Source organism: Psammomys obesus, unplaced genomic scaffold (assembly GCF_907164565.1).
Source record: "Psammomys obesus unplaced genomic scaffold, mPsaObe1.curated_primary_1811, whole genome shotgun sequence".
Taxonomy (NCBI): Eukaryota; Metazoa; Chordata; class Mammalia; order Rodentia; family Muridae; genus Psammomys; species Psammomys obesus.
Genome location: NW_026586589.1, coordinates 8,466,448 through 8,489,230, shown reverse-complemented (window position 1 = coordinate 8,489,230; position 22,783 = coordinate 8,466,448). Strand labels below are relative to the sequence as shown.

Below are 22,783 nucleotides of genomic sequence, written 5' to 3'. Positions count from 1 at the left end.
CCCCCCCCCCCCCCCCCCGTTAATGCAAGCCAGTAATACTAGTTACTGAGAAGGCCTGCCTTAAATAGTGAGTACAAAGCCAGCTTAGGCAACTTAGTAGATGGTGTTTCAAATTTTTGAAAAAGTAAAAGAGGGTTGAGGATCTGGCTTAGTGGCAAGTACTCGACGGGCAGGGGTACGGCCCTATATGCAATTCTCAGTACCACCAAGTTACTTAGCACGATGACACATGCGCACTGGCAGGAGTGGAGGTTTACACGCCTTCGCGGTAAACCAGACTCCCCTGGATCTGAACCCCAGTGCTGCCAACTACACACCTTCAGCAAACATTTCTCTTCTCAGAATAGACTTGGATCCATTGGGTCCTGCATGTAGTGCCTAACTTTTGATTTGATGTGTGCTCCTTTTGATGGGGTAGGGACAGCAGTAGGGATCAAACCCAGAGCCTTTTGTGAATGCGACTGTTGTGCTGTACTACCAACCTACATCCTAAGCTTGAGGTGAATGTTCTTCATAAACTGAAAAAAAGAGATGGTTGGAAACTCCTAAGTCGGAATGCTTGTGCTCACAGCTCAGTGTTGTCATTTGATGGCTTAGGAGAGTGACTGAGCCTCCCCAAATTCCAGTTTTAATTCATGTGTTTAAGTGAAATCTATTTCATTATCTTTGGCTAACAATATAACCTACCCCGTGAAGTGTTTTAAAACTGAAATGCGATGGTGTCTGCAGAGGGCTCCATGTGGGCTGTTCTCCACCCATCAGCCCTTGGTACTCTTCAGTTACTGGAATCTGTAGTGACCACTCATGACATTCTTGCCATTGCAAAGTGGCCTGGGTTCCAAAATAGGGTAGAGGTCAGCCAGGTGCAATGGTGTAAGGCAGATTGGTATGTAATGGTTCAAAAAAGGATACTACCTACCAGCACTTTCATTAGTGTGAAATCAATGGCTTATTGAAAATAGCAGACACAGTTTAAATTTTGCCAATTTGTTTAATCATTGTAAGAATCTTGTAAGGCAAGTGCTCTAATTAAGAAAAAAAAAACATAAACAAGCTCAAAGAGGTCTATGTATATTAGGTGAAACAAAGAAAATGCAGTGTTTAATAGATCCAAAGTGTGTGTGTGTGTGTGTGTGTGTGTGTGTGTGTGTATATATATATATATATATATATTTTTTTTTTTTTTTAAAGTTGTTGTTGTTTTTTAGTTTTTTGAGACAGGGTTTCTCTGTGTAGCTCTGGCTGTCCTGGAACTCGGCTCTGTAGACCAGGCTGGCCTTGAACTCACAAAAATCTGCCTGCCTCTGCCTATGCAGGGATTAAAGTGAGTGCTGGGATTAAAGGTGTGTGTGCCACCCAGATAACTACAAATATTCTAAGTGAACTGTCCCTACACACTTGCAATGACAGACACAATTAAAACTTAGTGACCATTAAGCCTCCTTTGTTTCATATTAGTCTTTGTCTTTTCAAATAGAAGGGAAAGATCTTCAGTTCAAGGCCCAATCCCAGCAACATTTTAAAAAATCTGCTTGGTTTTGGTTTTGTGGTGCTAGGGATTAAACCGGGACCTCATGTGTGCTGGTCAAGCATCCAACCACTGAGCTACATCCGTAGCTCGACATGCTGTTGGTGGCCCATACCTCCCCCCTCTGTACCACCCGCCTCCTGCTGAAAAGGGACCAGGCCATGTACTAACTATCACGTGGGCCCTGGCACCAGCAAGTGCTTACCTGGAGGAGATAAAGAAGTCCAGGGGCAAACAAGGTGATTGGGTACAGAGACTGGTATGTTGCTAAGGCAAGAAAAATAGCACTGAGGAAAACACTGCCTGTGAAAAGAAACAAAGGTGTGGAATATAACCCAACCTTGTCAATCAGGATTTCACTCAACAAGTCCATATCAACACGAAACTACTAACTGCTCAATTACCTGCCAAGTGCTTCCTGATATGCAAGATGCTATGCAAACTCAAACAGAACCAAAGTACTTGGCTTAGTTCCCATGAAAGGAAACCACGGAAGTCAAAATCAACCACCTTTAGCAACCTGAAACGCCATGGACACGTTCCTGAAGGATTTTTCAGAGCCAGAGAGGTTTTTATAAAACCTCAACCCGAAGAGTTACAAACAGATAACATCTATTAATGTCCATGTCTAACGCACCAAGTTACCAAACCTGCAATTCATGATATTCTGAGCTATGAAATCTAATCCTCTGGATTTCATAACACCTCATCACTCTGTAACACCTTTATCTTGAAGCCATGTGTTTTTGTGGGGTTTTTTTCTAAATAAAAGCATATTATTGATGTTTCTGATTGTTTGGTTGATTTCACCCTGCAGCCTAAGCTGGCATCAACCTTGCAGCAATCTTGTTGTCTCAGTCCTCCAAGCCCTTGCATCCAGCTAAGAGTACATTGTTCCATTAATAATGAGTCTATCCTCTACACAAACTGGACTGCCATGAAATCATTACACATGTAATGAAAGACTCTGTGATGATGAGAAGAAACTTACAATACCTTGAGAAATGAAATTTTAAGGGAGAAAGCTTATGCCTACAGGCTCAGCTTCTCTTTTAAAAACTTTCAAAAATTAACATGTTTTATTTGTGTTCTAGGAAAGGCACTGATTTTTCTTTTTGCTAAAACAACAGCTATTCCCTTTCAGATGTTTTAAGACAACGAGTTACCTTTAAACCAAGGCTAGAGTCAATACAGGTTTCAAAGTGACCTAGAAATCAGCTGAAAATAATGGTTCAAAGCCCATGTCTCCTAATGACTTTGGCTTATAAAACGTTTCCTTATAAAATGTAACATGTTTCCTCTGGTGTGAGATCAATTCTTTACAAAAAAATAGCAGAAATCATCTCAATGCTGTTTCACAGAAAGATGACCCCCTCACTCCACTCAGTCCAATGAAGTTTACATCTTTCCCAACCTAGCTCCAGGGACACACAGACAGAGATGAGCAGGATGGTCCTTCACTCATTAACATACTGTTTAGTCTCTTTACTTGATGGCAATCTCACCACACCCTCAAGCAGTCTATATACCTGAAACACCATGAGAGGGGAAAAAAAAAAAAAGGCCAGAAACGTGTGAAATGATAGGGGGAAAAAGAGCTTAACGAAGGTGGGAAATACAGTAACGAAATGCATGTAATTAAAAAAGAAAAAAAAAAACTGGGAAGGAAGAGGAACAAGCTGGAGGAGACACAGGATATGGGCGAGGAGAATAAATGAGAATGAAGTATAATGACACATATGTATGAAATGCCAGGATGAAACCATTTATTTCATATGTTAATCTTAAAAAAGGACTTTAAAAAAACAAGGAAGAAGACAAAAAGAACGCTGAACATTCTATTCTTCACACTAAAAATAATCCTGACGGACAGAAAACAGTAAGTGGGAAGAGGGCAGAGAAAGGAGGAGGTTGGATGTAAAGGACAAAGAACAGAATTACTGGAGCAATGCTGACCCACTGTACTGATGAGTGACAGACAAGACGTTCTGGACTTCAGGTACTTGCTAAAACAACTGAGCAGAGAAGGGAACAGGCCTAGCCAACTCCTGACACCAAGAGAGGCTTCCTCCCACCTACTGAGCTATAGACTGTGCAATCATAACCAAGTCACCCTGAGCCAGGGACGCGCCACCTGTGAGAAAGGTATGTTGCTACAGCTCAAAGCAAAGTAGGCTCAAAATTCCTTGACCTTGCCAAAAAAATATGAATAACAATTTATGGGAAATTGGCTTACAGTGGGGAAATGCTATAGAGAGTTTTTTTTTTTTTATTTCACATGCTTTTCTACATATTTGGTAGTTGGAGAGAAGAAAGACCCATGTATGTGTTGTCAGAGTGGGGAGCCTAAAACACACGACCTTCACCTCACTCTCTGCCCCAGGAGACATCAGAGAGAGAAATAAACACAGTTACCTCCTGCTCTAATTGACTAAGATCAATAATTGCTTGTCTGTAACAGCTGTCTATAAGACCCAAGAGAGAAAAAAAGGTTAATAGAGGAGTAGAATGAGCCTAGAAATGTCTTAGAAAATGTGCTCTGGGGATCAAGAAAAAGTAGTCTGCCTTCTTTTTAAATAATTAATTACTTACTTAATTGATTTGGCCCTGGATGTCCTGAGCTCACTATGTACACCAGGCTGGCCTTGAACTCATAGCAATCTGTCTTCCTCTGCCTCCTGAGTGCTAAGATTACAGGTATCTGCCACCATGTCCAGTCCTTGGATAGTATCTTAAATAATTGTAACTGTTTTATTAGTACTAAGGATTGCAACCCAGGACCTTGCTGGGCAAGTGCTCTACCACTGAGCTACATCCCCAGGGCCTGCATGGACATCTCAGGAAAGAAGTGGCATCAAAGTCCAGCTGATTACTGCGGCTCCACATCCCCTCTTACACCAGTCCCCAAGCCCACAGGTCCACCTCTGAAGTGTGGGTCAGTTCTTGCTCCCATCTGTCACCAGGGTTCAGCAGTCTCTTTCTGCTTGGCCTCTCCTTCACAGAAGCACCAAAAGCCTCTTCTTTGTAACTTATCTACAAAGACTTAGCCAGGTGTGGCAGTGCGCACCTGTAACCTCATCACTCCAGAGGCAAGGCAGAAGCATACGTAGCTCAAGGCCATCTCTGGCTTAGCTGAAACTACCTGGGCTACCTGAGACCCTGTCTCAAAAATCAAAAACAGTCTTTTCCCATTACTGCCATGTCATGTGGCAGCAGAGGCTCAAATGCATTCAGGATTGGACTTCATCCATAACCCACTGCCATGGCCGAACAAGGCATGGCTGCTGGGATTGTTCATCCTGCTTTACAAGGAGAGGTACTGAGAAACACTGTCATCCAAATGACCTACCATGTGGATCTCTCAAAGCTGCCAAAGACTTAGACATGTACCCAGCCCATCTTTGTGCGCTTGCATCCATTTGTGAAAGTCTATGTATGTCAGGTTGGGGGAGGCCGTTTGTGCTAAGCACCACATCTAACTAATTAAATTTGATGACAGCAAGAAACTAGGAAAATGGGTGGGCCTCTGCAGAGTTGATCGAGAGGGAAAACCCCATAAAGTGTTTGGTTGCAAAGACTATACCAACAAATTTCAAGGCAAGAATGCCATTAGAGTTCCTCAAATGCAAGAAATAAATAAAGTTGGCTCATTAAGGGGGAAAAAAAAAAAGCCAGAGAGTGATGGCATACACCTTTAATCCCAGCACTTGGGAGGTTGTGGCAGGCAAATCTCTGTGAGTTCAAGAGTTCAAGGCCAGCCTGGAGAAGAGGGGCAGACAGACCAAACTGACTTGAAAGTCCCATCTCAATCAAATTCAGTTCAGACTCCAAGAGTAAGCAAGATCCCCACTCTCTGTCTCATCTCTCTTGCTTAACCCCTTACCACCGGCACACACACCCTGCCTTCCACTTACACCACCCATTCCATAGGTTCTGAAAACAGCAGGCTTTCCTACTCCTGTGTCTGTGCTCAGGCGATTCTTTCTGACTGTGCCCTTTTCCTGTCACCCTTCAGTGGCCTGTGGAACCCAAACAGAGTTAACATAAGTAGTTACAGCTAACACGAACTGCTCACTTACTAGGTGACATGCATTGTGTAATGTCTATCTCAGGAATGTGCCAGACTCAAAGACGCCTTCGGGGAAACATCACAACAGTCTTGGGAAAGAACTCCTTTCAGCTCACTTTCTTGTGACACATTTATTGTGATAAAATCACATATTCTACTCATTTCACAGGTGTAGAAACAAAGGCACTGAAGTAAGGTTAAGTACAGAGCCTAATGTTGCCCAATTGTCCCCAGTCCATCCTTTTAACTCTTGTTAAGGAGTCTTATCTGGGGGGCTAGAGAAATGGCTCAGAGGTTAAGAATGCTGGCTGTTCTTCCAAAGGTTCTGAGTTCAATTCCCAGCAACCACAGGGTGGCTCACAGCCATCTATAGTGAGATCTGGTACCTTCTTTTGATGTGCAGGCATACACTGCAGGCAGAACGCTGCATAAATAATAAGTAAATCTTAAAACAAAAAAAACAAACAAGCAAAAAAAAGGAGACTTATCTGCTGTCTTCTAGTAATGCCAGTTTGCCCTTTCCACCCTGTCTTGGAATTTCTCAGGGGTAATAAGTCTTTTGTAATTCTGAATCACTTTCACTTTTTGTAGCACACACAATGAATACATAACTGATTAGATGAATAAACATCATCCATAATACACAGATCCTTTTTAAAAGCAAGCACATAGCTGAATGTGTGGCCCACACCATTAGTATCAGCACTTGGGAGGCAGAGTCCGAGGCCAGCCTGATCTACAGAGTGAGTTCCAGGACAGCCAGGGCTACACAGAAAAACCTTGTCTCAAAAAAACAAAACAAAACAAAACAAAACAAAAACCCACATACATACACAATAAGGCAAACCAATGTCCTTGAGGAAGGAGCCACAAAGCATTTACAGAGGGCAATGTAACATGAGGAAGACGTAACACAAATTGACTTTAGAATGGAAAAATCCTGCAGATGAGCAACCGAGAACACAAAATGACAGTCGGCTGGTGTTGGTGTTTTCTAGGACAATGACCAGGTGGCTGGGCGAGAGGGATGGGCTACTGCAGCCAGTGGCTTGGTGTCTGGGGTCAGATGATAAGACAGGCATGGAGGTACTTGGAGTTACAAATATTTAGAAAGAGCTGATAAATTTTAAGGATATCTATAAAAGGTAAAAAGAATGAAGCCGGTATCTAGTTAGAATGATATGTGGTTGGCACAGAGGCAGGGAAGATAAAAAAAAAAAAAAAGAAAAGAAAAAGGTGGCCAAGTATTTCAGACAAACTGTGCAATAAGCACACACTGCCAGAGTCTGCTGTGTCAAACATATGCTCATGTCAGGGAGATGGGTGACTCAGTTCATGTCCTCATGGAGCTCCCAGTAAACAAAACAAAATGTAAGCAAGTAGGTGGAAGCAGGCCACGCCCATCAGGGGAAGCTGGCACTGACGCTGAGTTTGGAACAGTGGATGCTGACTAACACAGCATGGCAAAATGGGCAGCCTGGAAGGAGTAACCAGGAGACCAGGCAATGTGAGGAAGGCCTATACTACCAGGAAAGGGAAATGGAGGCTAGAGAATCAAGGAGTTCAAAGTCAGCCTCACTATATAATGAGTTCAAGTTAGCCCAGACTACTTGAGGTTCTCTATCAAGACAAAACAAAGACAACAAAAAAGGAAAAGCAAGAGCCGTTAGTATAAAGATAAATGAAGCTTTACAAAACAATGAGCACAAGTACCCAGATTAATGGCAAAATGTTACCAGCATCCACAAGAGAAAACTCACTCCCTTTTTTCTTTTTGAGACAGGGTCTTGGATAGCTTAGACTGGCCTTGGGCTTGCAATGTAGTTGAGGATGATCTTGAACTTCGGATCTTCTTGTCTCTACTTTCCAGGTGCTAGGTCCACAGGTCTAGCCCCACCACCTTTAGTCTATGAATTGCTAGAGATTATGTTAGCTAGGCAAGCACTCTATCAACCGTGCTACACTCCAAGGCCAGTTTTTATATATTTTTGTGTGTACACCTGATATACTTCAATAAAAAAGTTTCAATCTACCATCTAAAGTCACAAAAAGCAGGCAAAGGTCAGAAAATGATGGGTTTAGTTCCAAAAATAATTCAAAATAACTATCGTCAGGTCTACAACTGAAATAATGCCTAACCAGGAAGAACTGTGACAAGAAAGACATGAGTTTTACCCCCAAATGATACAACTTACTAGTATTTGCTAGTGCAGCCCACATGAGCAAATCTTCACTTTGGCCTCATCACAGATATTAGGATAAATTAGCTAGGTAGATATGAGGACTGACTGCTGTATCAGGGAACAACATTACCCAATCAAACTCTGAATGTTTTCCAACACTCTGCATGAGGGTGGGAGCCAAAACAAGTCTCTGCAAGAAGGTGCCTCTAGGGACTACACCTTCCTGAGGGCCCCGGGCGGGTGGTACAGCAGCATGACAGAGCAGGAAAGAGACACAGGAATGAGGCAAACAGGGGACTGGCTCAGGACATGGACTTAGCAAGGGATACACAGAGTCAGAGACTGGGTTGCAGACAGTGACCTGTCCCAGGGCAAGCAGCAGTGTGACAGACTGGAATACTGGCCAAACTGTCCGAGGTCCCACAGGACTATCCGAAAAGGAAATTGCACCAGCATCGGAGGCAACAGGAGGCAGGGGAGCAGCTCGGGGCAGAGCCCATGTGCTCACATCCCAGCTGTGCTCCTTTGGCAGAGAATGCTGTCTCCAAGCAGGATAGCCATTCCAGGGACAAAACGACTCTGTCCTGCCAGTGAGCACCCACTCTGTTCCACACAGGACTATGAGCATGCCACATGCCATAAATCACAGGCCTTTCCGTAACTATGACCATCCTCATCTCACAAATGAGGAAATGGATATGAGCCCAGACACTCTCACTCCAGACCGCTCTGTATCACTGCACCACCATCTTGATCTCAGCCTGTATCTAAAACATAATAAACAGAGGCCCGTGGGAGGCTTCCTCTCAAGAAGCCAAAGAGTAAATAAAGGCGAATTACACTAGCTTTAGTTTTACTGTTTATGCGATGTAAACATGAAATGTAGAAGCAGGGCTTGAGGAATGTACGACTGACCCTGTTTTACTGAATAAACTATTACTAGGCATTACTAATATATTTGAAGAGTCTAAGTGGTTTAGAGAGATTCAGCTAAGAGAGAATTCTTCAAATATTTCAATAGATTAGGAACACTGTGATAGTCTCTATAGCAGACAGCAATGAAAAACAAACGTCCAGCAACAGGGAAGAGCCAGGGTTCAGAACAATGGAGAGAAATGGAGAGGTGGGTAGGGTGAAGATTTGATTTTTGTTCGGTATACTTAAATTTCCCTTACTTCTAACAAGTGCTTGAACTACTTCTAATTTTTAAAATTAAAATGAAAAGTACAAAGAAAATGACAAGTGTGTGTTTTAGTTTAGAAAGTACACCATCACACAAAATTTCTGCAGTGCTGGGAATCGAGCCCAGGAATCCGTGCATGATGGGCAAGCTATCTACCGAGTGAGCTATATCCCCAACACTTTATATTACTACAGGATAGGCCCTCAAAAGTAGAATAAGGAAGCCAGGGAAGGTGGTGCGTGCCTTTAATTACAACACTCAGGAAGCAGAGGCAGGCAGATCTCTGTGAGTTCAAGGCCAGCCTGGTTTACACAGTGAGTTCCAGGACACTGTCTCAAAAACAAAAAGCTAATAAATTTTTAAAAATAAACATTTTTAAAATATTTATTTGTTCATTATTTATATGTATGTATGTATGAGCATTTTGCCTGTAAAAACATATGTGTACCACATATGTGATTGGTGCCCTTGAAGGTCAGAAAAGGGTGTTGGAAACCTTGAAACTCCGTGAACCACAACCTTGAAAGCTATCATGTGGGTGCTGGGAATTGAACCCAGGTTCTCTGTAAAAGCAATACATGGTCTTAATCACTGAGCCATCTCTCCAGACCCCCAAAATACAAACATTTTAAGGCTACTGATAAATGGCCTCCCAAAAGGGTCATACAAATTTATTAAGCCAATTTGAAATGTTTGTGAAGTATTAAACAAAATTGGTGTAAAACACTGTAAAAATGGCTATGAATTTATTCAACAGACATCGAGCCACTTAATAAAAAAGCCTCTCTGTGGAACCAAAAACTATAGCTCTAAGATTTTCCTGGAACCTCTTTTTTCCAGTTTAAAAAAATTATTTGTATATGTCCACGAGGGAATATGGAAGCCATAGGAGAACTTGTGAGAGTTGTATCTTTCCTTCCATCATGTGGGTCCTGGGAATCAAATTCAGATTGTCAACTTAGTGGTAGGCTCCTCCACCTGATGAGCCAACTGGCCAGCTCTTTCTACAGTTTGTTTGTTTTGAAAACAGGTTCTCATGCAACCCAGGCTGGCCTCAGACTTCTCACGACATAGCTGAGGATGACCTTGAAATCCTGACTCTCATGTGTCCACCTCCCAAACCTGGGATTACAGGCATGTGCTACTATAGCTGGCATTACTTTTAAATTTTTGAGACAGGGACTAAGTTAGCTGACGGGCCCTCTGATGCGCCATGTAAGCAAAGGTAGGCCTTGAACTTGAAACCCTACTGCCTTTTAAGTAGATCTTTTGGTTTTCCCCAAGACAGGGTTGTTCTGTGTAGCCTTGGCTGTCCTGAACTCAAACTGTAGACTAGACTGTCCTCAAATTCACAACTATCCACTTGCCTCTGCCTTAAGTGACATATCAATAATAATAACAACAATGACAGTCATCATAATAATAAACAAAAGTGACATATTCAGCGCTGGTCATGATGATACTTACCTGTATTCCCAGCTACTTAAGAGGCTGAGCAAGAAGCATCCCTTGAACCCAAAAACTTAAGGCTGAACAACCTCACAAGACCCCTAATAAGGCTAAAAAATTAGAAGGGTAAATTTCCAAAAGCAAGTGCTCTGGTGGGGTGCAGCATATACCCCTTCTTTTTGTGAACACAGTGTATCTTGTGAAGGGGCTGCCTATCTGAGCTTAGCCTCTAGAGACAGAGACTGAGGCAGAGAATATTCAGACAGTAAAAATTCTTTATTGTTAAGAACTGTTTCTTGCAAAATGGCCACAACCTTCATAACGAGACAATTCAGGCTATACAACATTGGTATTTTTTTCAGTACTGGAGATTGGCGCTGGGGTCTTTATCCATGCTATACACTCTATCACTAGGCTACATCCCAGGCTATAATTATTATAAATAACCGAATAAATAAAACTAAAGACCTAAAGAAAGAACATCATAAGCAATCTAGAAGAAGCAATGTCTTATGAAAAGCGGAGTCATTCTATGTGCCATCCTGTAATACATTTATGTACACTTATGTACAATGTATAGAAATGGTTCCATGATACCTGATTTACATGACTATTTCTTGACCCTGCAGATGATTAAGCAATACTGTTTGAAAATAAGAATTCTTATATTATAGAAATATATTATAAAAATATAAATTTAGCAACAAATTTAAGAAATCATGAGGTAGTAGCACATTGATTCCATTTTTAGAATTGATTGTAAAAAAAAAACTGGTTGTGAATGAAAGAAATGAATACACTTGATAAAGCTAATTTGGTATTATTTAAGCAGCTAAATATTAGGAATAACCTAAATACCAAAAAGCAGAAACAGATTAAAGAATTTCTAAGGTGGGCATGGTGGTTGAAACGCATCTACAACACCAGCACTCGGGAAGCTAAGGTACTCAGAATCAAGTTTGGGCTACATTGTGAATTTGAAGTCTATCTGGGTTAAATACCAAAACCTTTTCTCAAAAAGGAGTGAAAAGGGGTGGCTAAAGAGACAGCTCAGTGTTTAATAGCACTTGTTGCTCTTCCAGAGAACCTAAGTTCAATTCCCAGCACACACAGCCATCTTTAACTCCAGATCCAAGGAGTCACCACTCTCTTCTGAGTAACCCCCCCAAACACAGATATACACAATTAAAACTTAAATCTTACTTTATATATTCATTCACAAGGTGAAATAATACTCAGTAATAACAGACTTGAGCTGGTTGAAGCAGCACATCCCTTTAATCCTAGCACTAGGGAGGCAGGGGCAGATGGAGCTCTGTGAGTTTGAGGCCAGGGCTACACAGTGAGACTCTGCCTCAAAGAAATAACAAACTCAGATTAGGTCCTTGAGATGGCTCAGCAGGTACAGCACTTGGCACACAAGTCTGACTGCATGAGTTCAACCCCCAGAGCCCACAGTGGGAAGTTAATTTCTCACCTCAAGTGTGCTGTGGCATGCACATATATGATGATCACACACATGTAATCAATACAATTTATAAAAACAAAATAAAACCCAAATAATATCTGGATATAATCGCTGTGAACCCCAGCACTCAGAAAACTAAAGAGAGAGGACTATAAGTTTGAGATGAGCCTGGATGGTCCCCTCCCCCATGGGCTCATATGTTTGACTACTTGGTTCCCAGTTGGTGGAACTGTTTGGGAAGGATTAGAAGGTGTGACCTTGTTGGTTTGGGTGTATCTCCGGGGAGTTTCAGTGTGCCCTTTCCAGTGTGCTCTCTGCTTCTATTTATAGGACTGGATGTGAGCTCTCAGCAGCTAGTCCAGCTCCAGGCCTGTTGCCTGCTGCCATGTTCCTACAATGATGTGAAGGACTCTTATACCTCTGGTACTGCAAGCCTCAAATAAACACTTTTTCTGTAAATTGCCTTGGTAATGCTGTTTTGTCACAGCAATAGAAAAGTAACTAATACAAAAAAAAAAAAAAAAAAAACCACAGTAGATAAAGTGTCACTGGTATACATGGGACATGTTACTAGCTGGTTTCCCATCCCTCCCTACGCCAAGGCTTTCTGCCAACCTTACAACGCCTTCCTATAGTGGACACAAAAAATACTTCCCCATTGTTGTTGTTTTGTTTTTCTGCTGTTTCTGTTTTTCAGTTAGGATCTCACTGCCACTCACACTGGCCTAGGACTTGCTATTACAGACAGGCTATCCTTTAATTTGTAGCAATCCTCCTGCTTCTGACTCCTGGGTGCTAAAATTATAGGCACATGTCACCACAACTGGTCCATGTGTTATGTTTGATCAATGGGATAGTAATATAAATGAAGCAACCAGAAACTTTAAAAAGTCATGCTTGATTGCGCTTGATGCTTCCATTCCTGTAAGAAATGTTAGTCCCTGACGCAGGAGGATGACAGACATACAGAGTGAGGCCATACCTTGATTAGCAAACTCCAGATAGCTACTGATGCACAAGTGTTCCACAGTAAAACTGATGAGAAGTCACATCCATATGGATTAGCTGATCTATATGATCAGCTGTGACAAAACACCATGGCCAAGGCAACTGCAAGTATGAGCTAAATAGTTTCTTTGGGGAGGGGGTGGAGGTTCGAGACAGGGTTTCTCTGTACAGCCTTGGCTGTCCTGGACTCGCTTTGTAGCCCAGGCTGGCCTCCAACTCAGGCTGCCTCTGCCTCCCTGAATAAAGGATTTTACTATGGAGTTTTGGCAGTCCTGGAATTCACTATGTAGATCAGCCTGGCCTTGAACTCACAAAGCTCCACCTGTCTCTACTTCTCAAGTACTGGAGTATTAAAGACATGTGCCACCACGCCTGGCCAAAATAATATTTTTGTGGCACTAGTTATAATAGTACCTAAAAATCTGAAAGAAGAGTGGGAGAAAACTGGAAATACATAACCCATGTGTGACTGGAAGAGGCTTTCAGTTAAAATGGCAGCTCAATCACATATACTATAGTTCCTCTCCTCAGAAACCTCATTGAAATAACAGTATATATATAAAACTAGCATTATACCACCATGAATAAATTATAAGAAAAATACTGGGCTGGAGAGATGGCTCAGCAGTTAAGAGAACTGTCTGCTCTTCCAAAGGCCATGAGTTCAATTCCCAGCGACCACATGGTGGCTCACAAATATCTATAATGTGAACTAATTCCTTCTTCTGGCAGATGTAAATGCAGATAAAACACTCATATACATAAAATAATAAATCTTTTAAAAAAATCAAAGTAAATGATTTGTATGTCACAATTCATGCCATGATCAAAATGTAGCCTTAAAAAAAAAGAAAAGAAAAATACTCTTTTTAAAGCTTTAACCTTTATCTTTATTTTACATGTATGGGTGCTCTGCCTGCATGTAAATCTCCATATCACGTGTATACAGTACCTGTAAAGACCAGAAAAGACCACTGGGTCCCTTAGGGCTGGAGTTCCAGATGACTGTGAGATATCATGTGGGTGCTGGGAATCCAACTCAGATCCTCTAGGGGAGCAGCCAGTGCTCTTAACCGCTGAACCATCTTTCCAGCCTCCACATTTTCTAAAACTGGGTACAGTGACAAACATCTGTAACTCCAGCACTGGGTAGATAAAGGCATTTTAAGGGCAGTATGGGCTATAAATTGAGTTCTAGGCCAACCTAAGCTTCAAAGTGAGACCCTGTCTCAAAGAAATGAAACAAAAATGTATATTTGGGGGGCTAGAGACATGGCTCAGCAATTAATGGTGACACACACCTACAATCCCAATGCAATGGAAAGCCGAGGCAGCAGACCTCTTTGAGTTTAAGGACAGCCTGGTCTACATATGGAGTTCCAGGCCATCCAGGGCTACACAGTCTCAAAACAAAACAAGCAAGGCAGCTCAATGGACCTGTGATTAATATTAAAAAAAAAAAAAAAAAAAAAAAATAACAACAACAAAAAACTGCTCAATGGGTAAAGGCACTTGTAAAATCTGATGACCCAAATTCCATCCCAGAATCCACAAAAACGTAGGAGAGAACTATGCAGAGTTGTCCTGTGCCCCACACATGTGCACCAGGGCGTGTGTGCACAAACATATCAGGCATACACATAAAAATAGATAAAATTAAAAGCAAAACAGAAACAATCCCAGGAAATATAAGGTGTTGTATAAGAATAATCACATAGAAAAAAACAAAAGTAATGCTAAAAAGTAAAAGTAATAATAGTTACTACTTTGCCCAGCAGTAGACAATATACATGGTGTTATGAAATGTAAGTACTGACCAGATTTATTTATGTACTAGTGCAAGAGATTAAAAGCAAAAGCCTTTTATGTATGCTAAGTATGTACTACCACCAAGCCATACACTCAACCCAATTATTGATTTAATCAAAACTGAAATATAATATAATCAAACAAAGAGGAAGCAGGGACATTGGTATAAAAGTACTATAAGAAATATCCATTTAGCTGGGCACTGTGGCACACTCCTGTAATCCCAGCACTCAGGAAGGCAGAGGCAGAGGCAGGCAGATCTGAGTTTGAGGCCAGCCTGGTCTATAAAGTAAGTTCAGGACAGCCAAGGCTACGCAGAGAAACCCTGTCTTGAAAAACAATAAATAAATAGATAGATAGATAGATAGATAGATAGATAGATAGATAGATAGATAGAGAGATAGAGAGATAGATAAATAAATAAATAAATAAGTAAGTAAATCAAGCTCCATTTTTCATGATAGAACAAAATTTAAAATGTCTAAAACTTATCATTCATAAGGTAGCTATATAGTTCAGAAACACAGATGTAAACAATAGCAAAGTATTGCTCCAAGAAAGCTGAACTAGCTAGGAGTGACGGCACAAGCCTATGATGCCGGTACTCAGAAGGAGGAGGCAGGAGGCTTAGTAGCTCATCCTCCAGCAGCCTGACTCACAACAAAGGCTGGCCTTGACATCTTGCACAGCCAGGGCTGACTCTTCCCTGTTTCTGTCCTGCTTCTACAGAAGCTTTGCATGAGACAATAATAAGGCTGACTAGAGCTGCAGAAGACTGACATCCTCATTATAATTCCTTCGGAACTTTTAAAAACAACAGAGATTCTCTGAGTGTTAGGTTTTCAGGACTTTAACTTATTTCTCTTGGTTTATCTAATTTTTTAATTATATGTTTATATTATTTGTGTGTAATTTAAAAAAATATATTGGTTTTTGTTTTGTCTGTTCTTTTGCTGTGTTTGTTTGTTTGTGATTTTTGAGATAGGGTTTCTCTGTATAGACTTGGCTGTCCTGGACTCACTTTATAGACCAAGCTGTCCTCAAACTTACAGCAATCTGTCTGCCTCTGATTGGTTTTTTGTTTTTGAGACAAGTCCTTGCTATATAGTATAGGCCAGCCTTGAATTTCAGATCCTACTATCTCAACCTCCCAGATGTTGGAATTATGGGTATGTGTTCTACCAAGTCAGCTTGTGCAGCTTAAAATAAATTAATAAATAAATGGATAAATAAATAGATAAATAAGTAGATAGATAGATAGATAGATAGATAGATAAATAGATAAATGAATAAATGAATGAATGAATGAATAAATAAATAAATAAGCAAATAAATAAATAAATAAATAAATAAATAGATAGATAAATAAATAAATAAATAAATAAATAAATAAATAAATAAATAAATGAGTAGATAAATAGATGAATGAATAAGCAAGCAAGCCAGGGCATAAGTGTAATAAAGCCCTGTATATTTTATACTCTTCTTGGGGGCCTTACCTTTTATTGTGGCCAAAATGAAGAAAGCAATGAGGGTGTTGTTGATGGCGCAGGTAGACTTGGCAACACAAGACAGGATTGTATAGGGATTTAGGAGATAGCTGTGGAAAACACACATATTTGTCATTAATAAGCCTGACTAGTGAGTCCTGGCCACCATGGCCATTAAGTTCACTCATTTACAAAAAGAAGAAAACTTCTTAGAAAATTATCCCACACAGAAGAGGATAAAATGGGACTGGGTGTGAATGAATGAAGGCACTCAACATTATGCTATAAGACATATGCAAAACTGTCATATTTCTACTTAATAATCACAAAGATCCTATAAACTAGCAAAAACATTCTAATTTTGGTTTTGGTTTTAGAGACAGACAGAGAGAGAGAAAGAGTGTGTGTGTGTGTGTGTGTGTGTGTGTGTGTGTGTGTGTGTGTGTGTACGTATGTGTGTGTTGTATGGTTTTGGTTCTGAGACAGAGTCTCATGTAGCACAAGCTAGCCCTGACCTGGGGATGACCTTGAATTCCTGATCCTCTGGCTTCCTTCTCCTCAGTGCTAGAATCAGGTATGTACCACTTGGCCCAGCAACATGATCCTACTTTTGTAGATGAGGAAACTGAGATGCAGTTTTTAAAAAACTTGCCCAAGTTTTTAAAAGCTGTTAAACACATTCAAAAACCAGATCTTCCTGGTTCTAAAGCCCTTTTCTACTAAGCCCTCTTCTTGTCAAGCAGTATCCTCTGAACCGGACTCATGAACACAATATCCTCTAAATTCTACAAGCTAGCTGGCATTGAACTTCACAGGACATTTTGACCTCCTATTAGGAAAGAATTAATCTGGGGTCTTTTGCCCCTAAGGTAGGAAGGAATGGAATCAGAAAATGAATCTGAAGTTTCTGAGTTGGAAAGTCTTACATAGTCAGAATGGATTCTCTTTTTTTTCTGTCCTGCTTCTATGAAATATTTGCATCAGCTAAAATGAGAATAACAAAAATAGTAATAAAGTAAAACCAATCATAATCAAGACCAGGGGATATAGAAAAGGTAAAGCAAAGCTAAGAAAATCAAAGAGCTACAGCTGTACAATAAGCGGCCTTAATTGGTTGAGTTTCCAGCAGGCAAAGGAAGAAAAGCTAGTTACATAATTCTTACTATCAGAAAGGAAGAAACATACCAGCGTCTTAGAAAAAGATTATAATAATTATTTACAAATAAAAACCGTAAATCTAATAATACTATCTCCTAGAAACATAAGATTAATAGTTCTAAAACCAAAGGTCTAGGAACTCTTGGAGGTTTGGTGGGTTTTTGTTTTTTTGTTTTTCCCAGCAATCAGACAGACTTGTTACACAACCTTTAAAGAATCGGCTACTGTTATTATGAAACTACCCTCAGGGGATACAAGAGTCTATAAGGGTTCATTATGTTGCTAAACCATTGGTCCTATTAGAGTACTTCCCATCAAATTTCTGAAATATGTAGTTGAAAACTGATATACCAAAATTATCTTATAGGAGAAAAAACACAAAACCATTTCTAAATAGCGGGTGACACTGAAGAAGCAGCAACCTAGACATCTACCTGGAACCCTGAATAGGAAATTTACACACAGGGCAAAGGCTCCTAAAGAGTATCCTGCTCCCAGGATAGAATCCAAGAATAAATTGGCTTCAAACTCACTATGTAGGTGAAGCTGACCTTGAACCTCTAATCCTCCTATCTCCCCTTCCCAAGAGGTGGGGTTACAGACAAGCCCCACCCCACCCAGATTATTTGGTGCTAGGGACCAAAGCCAGGGGGGCATTGTGGTGCTATGCGAACTAACAAAGCTCCATCCTGGCCTCTGGTTTTCCAAAATGGAGTATCACTACATAGCACACATTAGCCCCAAGCTCAGCAATCCTCCTTCCTTAGGACTCCTACGGCTGGGGTTACAAGCATGTGACACCATGTCCAGCTTCTAATTCTAAACACTTCTAAGGGCATGTTTTTCCATGAGGAAATTTATGTTTTGTTTAGCACGTGTTCCTCCAGACTAGCATGTTATTGATATTTGATTGACTACTAGCTGATTAATTCATTTCTTCTATCTTAGAAACACAAACGAAAACAACCTGAGGGTCACACTCACTGGCAGACCTAGAGTTCCTTCTTAAATCATCAGCTGGTGTCACTTTTCCAAGCTGGTCAGCTAGCCCAGATGGGTATTCTATTTCAATTTTCTGAATTATAAGCAGGGAACTAACTCATACATGAAATACAGAGGCTATGTGAAACAGGAGCCACATAAAGACCAAGCTATATTGGATACATCACCACTGAAGAACTACCACTTTCAGCAACACTGGTTACAGTCAGGTTGGAGCCCAGAGGAGCACAGAGTCAGAAGGCCTTTGTGAAGGGTCTGATTGTGCATGTCCCTGTGTGAGTCTTTGTCTCATCAGAGACAGAATGGCTCTGTCTTTTTTGCTGGCCAAAACCCCAGTTGTGCAAGAGAACTACAGCAAATAGTAGATGACTAAGACTGCAAACTTCTAAAACTACAACAACATGGGAAAGTCTCATCAGATTTTCCTTGCATTGGTTGGCACTGAGCTCTGATTTGTAAGGGAATACTTACAACAGGGCCACTTTCAGAGGGATGTATCGCATTTCCATGGGGGTTCGGATGAGTTCGGCCACATCTGGGGCATACTGGTCCAGTTCTAGGAGGAGTTTCTGCTTTTTGAACTAGAAGGGGGAAGGTTCACAAGACATAAAACAGATGCTTTGCCACTGCTTTTAGGAAGAAGACAAAAATCTTTGCCCTGCCCCCCACACCACTGTCTGTCCAAGCCGACTCTCTAGGCCCCATTCAAGCTCCTCCACCTAATCCGCTCCAAGTTCCAGCACATGAACAGACAATGCTCCTCATGCTCCCAGAACTCTCCCCTAGGTAACTCCCACACAGTTCAGCTAAGCCCTCACTTCCTGGGAATGTGTATACCCCTTTAACTGTATACACACATTCAACTATACATACTCTTTCATGGCAGTGCTCACACATTCAGCACTGCCTGGCTCCTCCCTAGAGTATAAGTTCCACAAGGGCTTGGGTTACTTAATTTGCTCTCTGTGTATGCCTAACACTTAGCACAGTAGGCAAACAAAGGAATGAATGTATGGCAAAGCCACTTCTTAGTCTTTCTGGGAAGTAACATCAGTGGTGGCTGGGCTTGCAAATTCCATCAGCAAAACATGTTCAAGCAGTTTCAGTGATCTAGATGCAAGGTATCTCAGGTTCCCTTCCTCATTCTTCTATTTCAAAGGTTGGTTTGTTTAGTTTTCCCTTATACTTCCATAGAGGAAGTGTGAAAGAACAATGATCAAGAAAGGGGACTGGTGTGGCTGGAAACTAAAGGGTTAGGATGTAGTCATAGGGGGTGGAAGCTCTTTGCTTTCCCTGATGTAGCCCAACAAACTTTGGGTGTGAGTTCCAAAAGGAAAACATAATCGCAGAAAAGGACAGATTAGGCTAATGTTGCTTTTGCCAACATCACCTGGCTACCATCAGCATTCATATCTCACGAGCGAACAGCTGAAGAGAGGGTGGATGTGAAGTCCCCTCAGCACCACTCTGTGCAAGGACAAAGGTTCAAGTCCTACCAAGGTGAAATGTTTCCAGGCTATAAAATAGGATCCATTTAACAAATGAAGACTTTGTTTGTTTGTTTTGTTTTTAGAGACAGGGTTTCTCTGTGTATAGCCCTGATTGTCCTGGAACTCTCTTTGTAGACCAGACTGGCCGAGAACTCACAGAGATCCACCTACCTCTGCCTCCCAAGCGCTGGGGTCAGAGGCATTCAACAACACTCCCTGACAAATGGAGACTTTTTAAAAATTCTTTGGTAACATCAGAAATGCAAATAATGATATTTTGATCATAGCCACACCCCCATTGCTCTCTACTTCTCACTCCTGCTGTACTCTTTTTTTTTTTTAAGATTCATTTATTTATTTATTATTTATACAGTATTCTGCCTGCATATGTGCCTGCACTCCAGAAGAGGGCACCAGATCTCATTATAGATGGTTGTGAGCCACCACATGGTTGGTTGCTGGGAATTGAACTCAGGACCTCTGGATGAGCAGCCAGTGTACTAAGCCATCTCTCCAGCTCCTCCTGCTATACTCTTTGTCTCAACATTCCCCTCTCTATTTTCCTTTATGTTTATGGATATTTGGCTGGCATGTGTCTCTGAACTTGGTTTCCCTCCCTAAAGGCCAGAAGAGGGCTTTGGATGCCCAGGAACTGGAGTTTTGAACAGTTTTGAGTTGCCATGTGGGTGCTAGGAATTGAACCTGGGTCCTCTGGAAGAACAATTGGCGCTCTTAACCAATGAGCCATCTTTCCAGAACCTCTCTATATTCATTTGTGTGTGTGAAAGAGAGAGAAATCAGTTGGGTTTAATTAGGGTTGCTTGTATGAGCATGGGTAGGAGGCATTCTTTGCTGAACATAGACAACTTGGCAGGGGTGAGAATACTGAAGAAAATGACTCCTCCCCCCTTTATAAAGTAGAGCTTTTCAGGGATGCATGTGCTAACATTATATCTAAACAATAGCAGTTAGTATGATGTCTAGGTGGCATATACCTCTAATCTCATCACCCAGGAGGTAGGGAAAAAACATGAGTTAGAACCCAACCAGGACTACATAATTAGTTCTAGGACAGTCTGAACTATAAACAGAGACTCTGTCTTAAAAACAAACAGGGCCAACAAGAGGGCTCAGAAAGTAAAAGAGCTTGCCATCAAGCCCGATGACCTGAGTTCAATCCCTGAGACCAACATGGTAGAAAAGAGAACCAATACCTGCAAGTTGTATTTCACATGTGTGCATCACGAGTGCATACACATAATAAATAAATAATGAAATAACAAAGGCTTGGAGTGTAGCTCAGTGGTAAACAGCCTCACATACATAAGGCCCTGGGTTTTATCCTAAACACTAAAAAAAGAAAAAAGAAGAAAAGAAAAGCAGTACATGACGTGATAGTAGCACTAAGAGCTGCTACCTTCAGCATTGCTATGTGGGTGAGACATACCTCTAATCCCAGTACTAAAGAGGCTGAATCAAAAGGATCACAAAGTCTAGGTCCACTTGAGCTATGTACCAAGACCCTGTCTCAAAACATACAATAAAAAGGCTGGAGATATAGCTCAGTCACAGAGCCCTGGCCTTGGGTTTGATTTCCAGCACTGAGAAAACAAAATAAATAAATAGATAGATAAATAAATGAATAAATAAATAAATAGAAACTGGCATTCACTCTAACCAAGAGGTTTGATGACATAATAATCTGAACTCTGAAAATAGGGAAAAAAAATTTGATTTTTAATTCAGTCTTGGGAATAAGAGCACACCTTGGTACACCAGGAAATAGGATAGTGAGCTGGGTATGGTAGCATATGCTTTTAATCCTAGCACTTGGGAGATAGAGGCAAGAGAAAGATTAAAAGTTCCTGTCTCAAAAAGAGGAACAAAAACCAAAACAAAACCATATGTGCAAAAGATGCTGGAGAGATTGCTCAGTTGTTAAGATTATTGCAGAGGACCTGAGCTGCATTCTCAGCACCCACATGGTGACACTCAATTGTCTGTAATTCCACTTTCAGGGTATCTGACACCCTCTTCTGGTCTCTGCTGGCACCAGGCACACACATGTGTCTTCTTAGAAGCCTGGACACAGAAAATGGTCCCATGATGCAATTCTCCTTGGCCATTACATAATTAGGAATAAACTTTACATCAATCATTTTTACACATACTTATTTGTGTGTAGGAGCTCACATACACCATGGTATGCTTATGGAGATCAGAGGAGAACTTGCTGGAGTTGGCTCTCTTCTTCCACCATGTGGGTTCCAGGGACCAAACTCAGGTTGCCAGGATCGGCAGCAGGCATGTTTGCTGACTGGGCAATCTTACTAGCCCAATACGCTGAATTTTCTAATTAAGATTATTCTTTTAGGGCTGGCAAGTGTGGCTCAGTGGTATAGCAGTTGCCTAGAATTTTCCAAGGGCCCGTGTTCAGTCTCCAACCCCCAAATCACTCTCTGAAGATAAAAAGGTTTATAAACAATGAAAATCCAATTATATTTCAAGAGGCCCAATACAGTGAGTTAAAGGCTATGTTCATTTTTCCTTTGATAAAATAAACTGATAAAAGGAAAGACTTTAAAATGTTTGTTTTGGAAGCTGGAGAGCTGGTGCAGTGGTTAAGAGCACTTGTTGTCCATGCAGAAGACCCAGGTTCGATTCCCAGCACCCATATGGTGGCTCACTTCATAACTCCAGTTCCAGGGGATCCAACATCTTATGGCCTCCAGGGCTCTACATACATGTTGTGCACAGCCGTACATGCACACAAAACACCCACACACAAAATAATGAAAATAAATTTAAAAATAAATAAATAAATAAATAAATAAATTTTTATTTTAGATAGTATATCATTAAGCACAAGGTGTGAGCCAATACCACTCTTTCTTTCTTTCTTTCTTTCTTTCTTTCTTTCTTTCTTTCTTTCTTTCTTTCTTTCTT

The 22,783-nt window shown here is 41.0% G+C and overlaps 1 protein-coding gene across 2 annotated transcripts in view; it reads right to left on the bottom strand.

Moving 5' to 3' along the window:
* Pigu (phosphatidylinositol glycan anchor biosynthesis class U) overlaps positions 1–22,783 on the bottom strand; it is a 92,184-nt gene that overhangs the window by 38,328 nt on the left and 31,073 nt on the right. For both annotated transcript variants that reach the window (XM_055602283.1, XM_055602284.1), the window contains exons 5-7: positions 18,819–18,928; positions 16,197–16,297; positions 1,734–1,831 (exon numbers count right to left, since the gene is read on the bottom strand). In XM_055602283.1, coding sequence (XP_055458258.1) covers positions 1,734–1,831; positions 16,197–16,297; positions 18,819–18,928 — 309 coding nt within the window. The remainder of the gene's footprint in view (positions 1–1,733; positions 1,832–16,196; positions 16,298–18,818; positions 18,929–22,783) is intronic.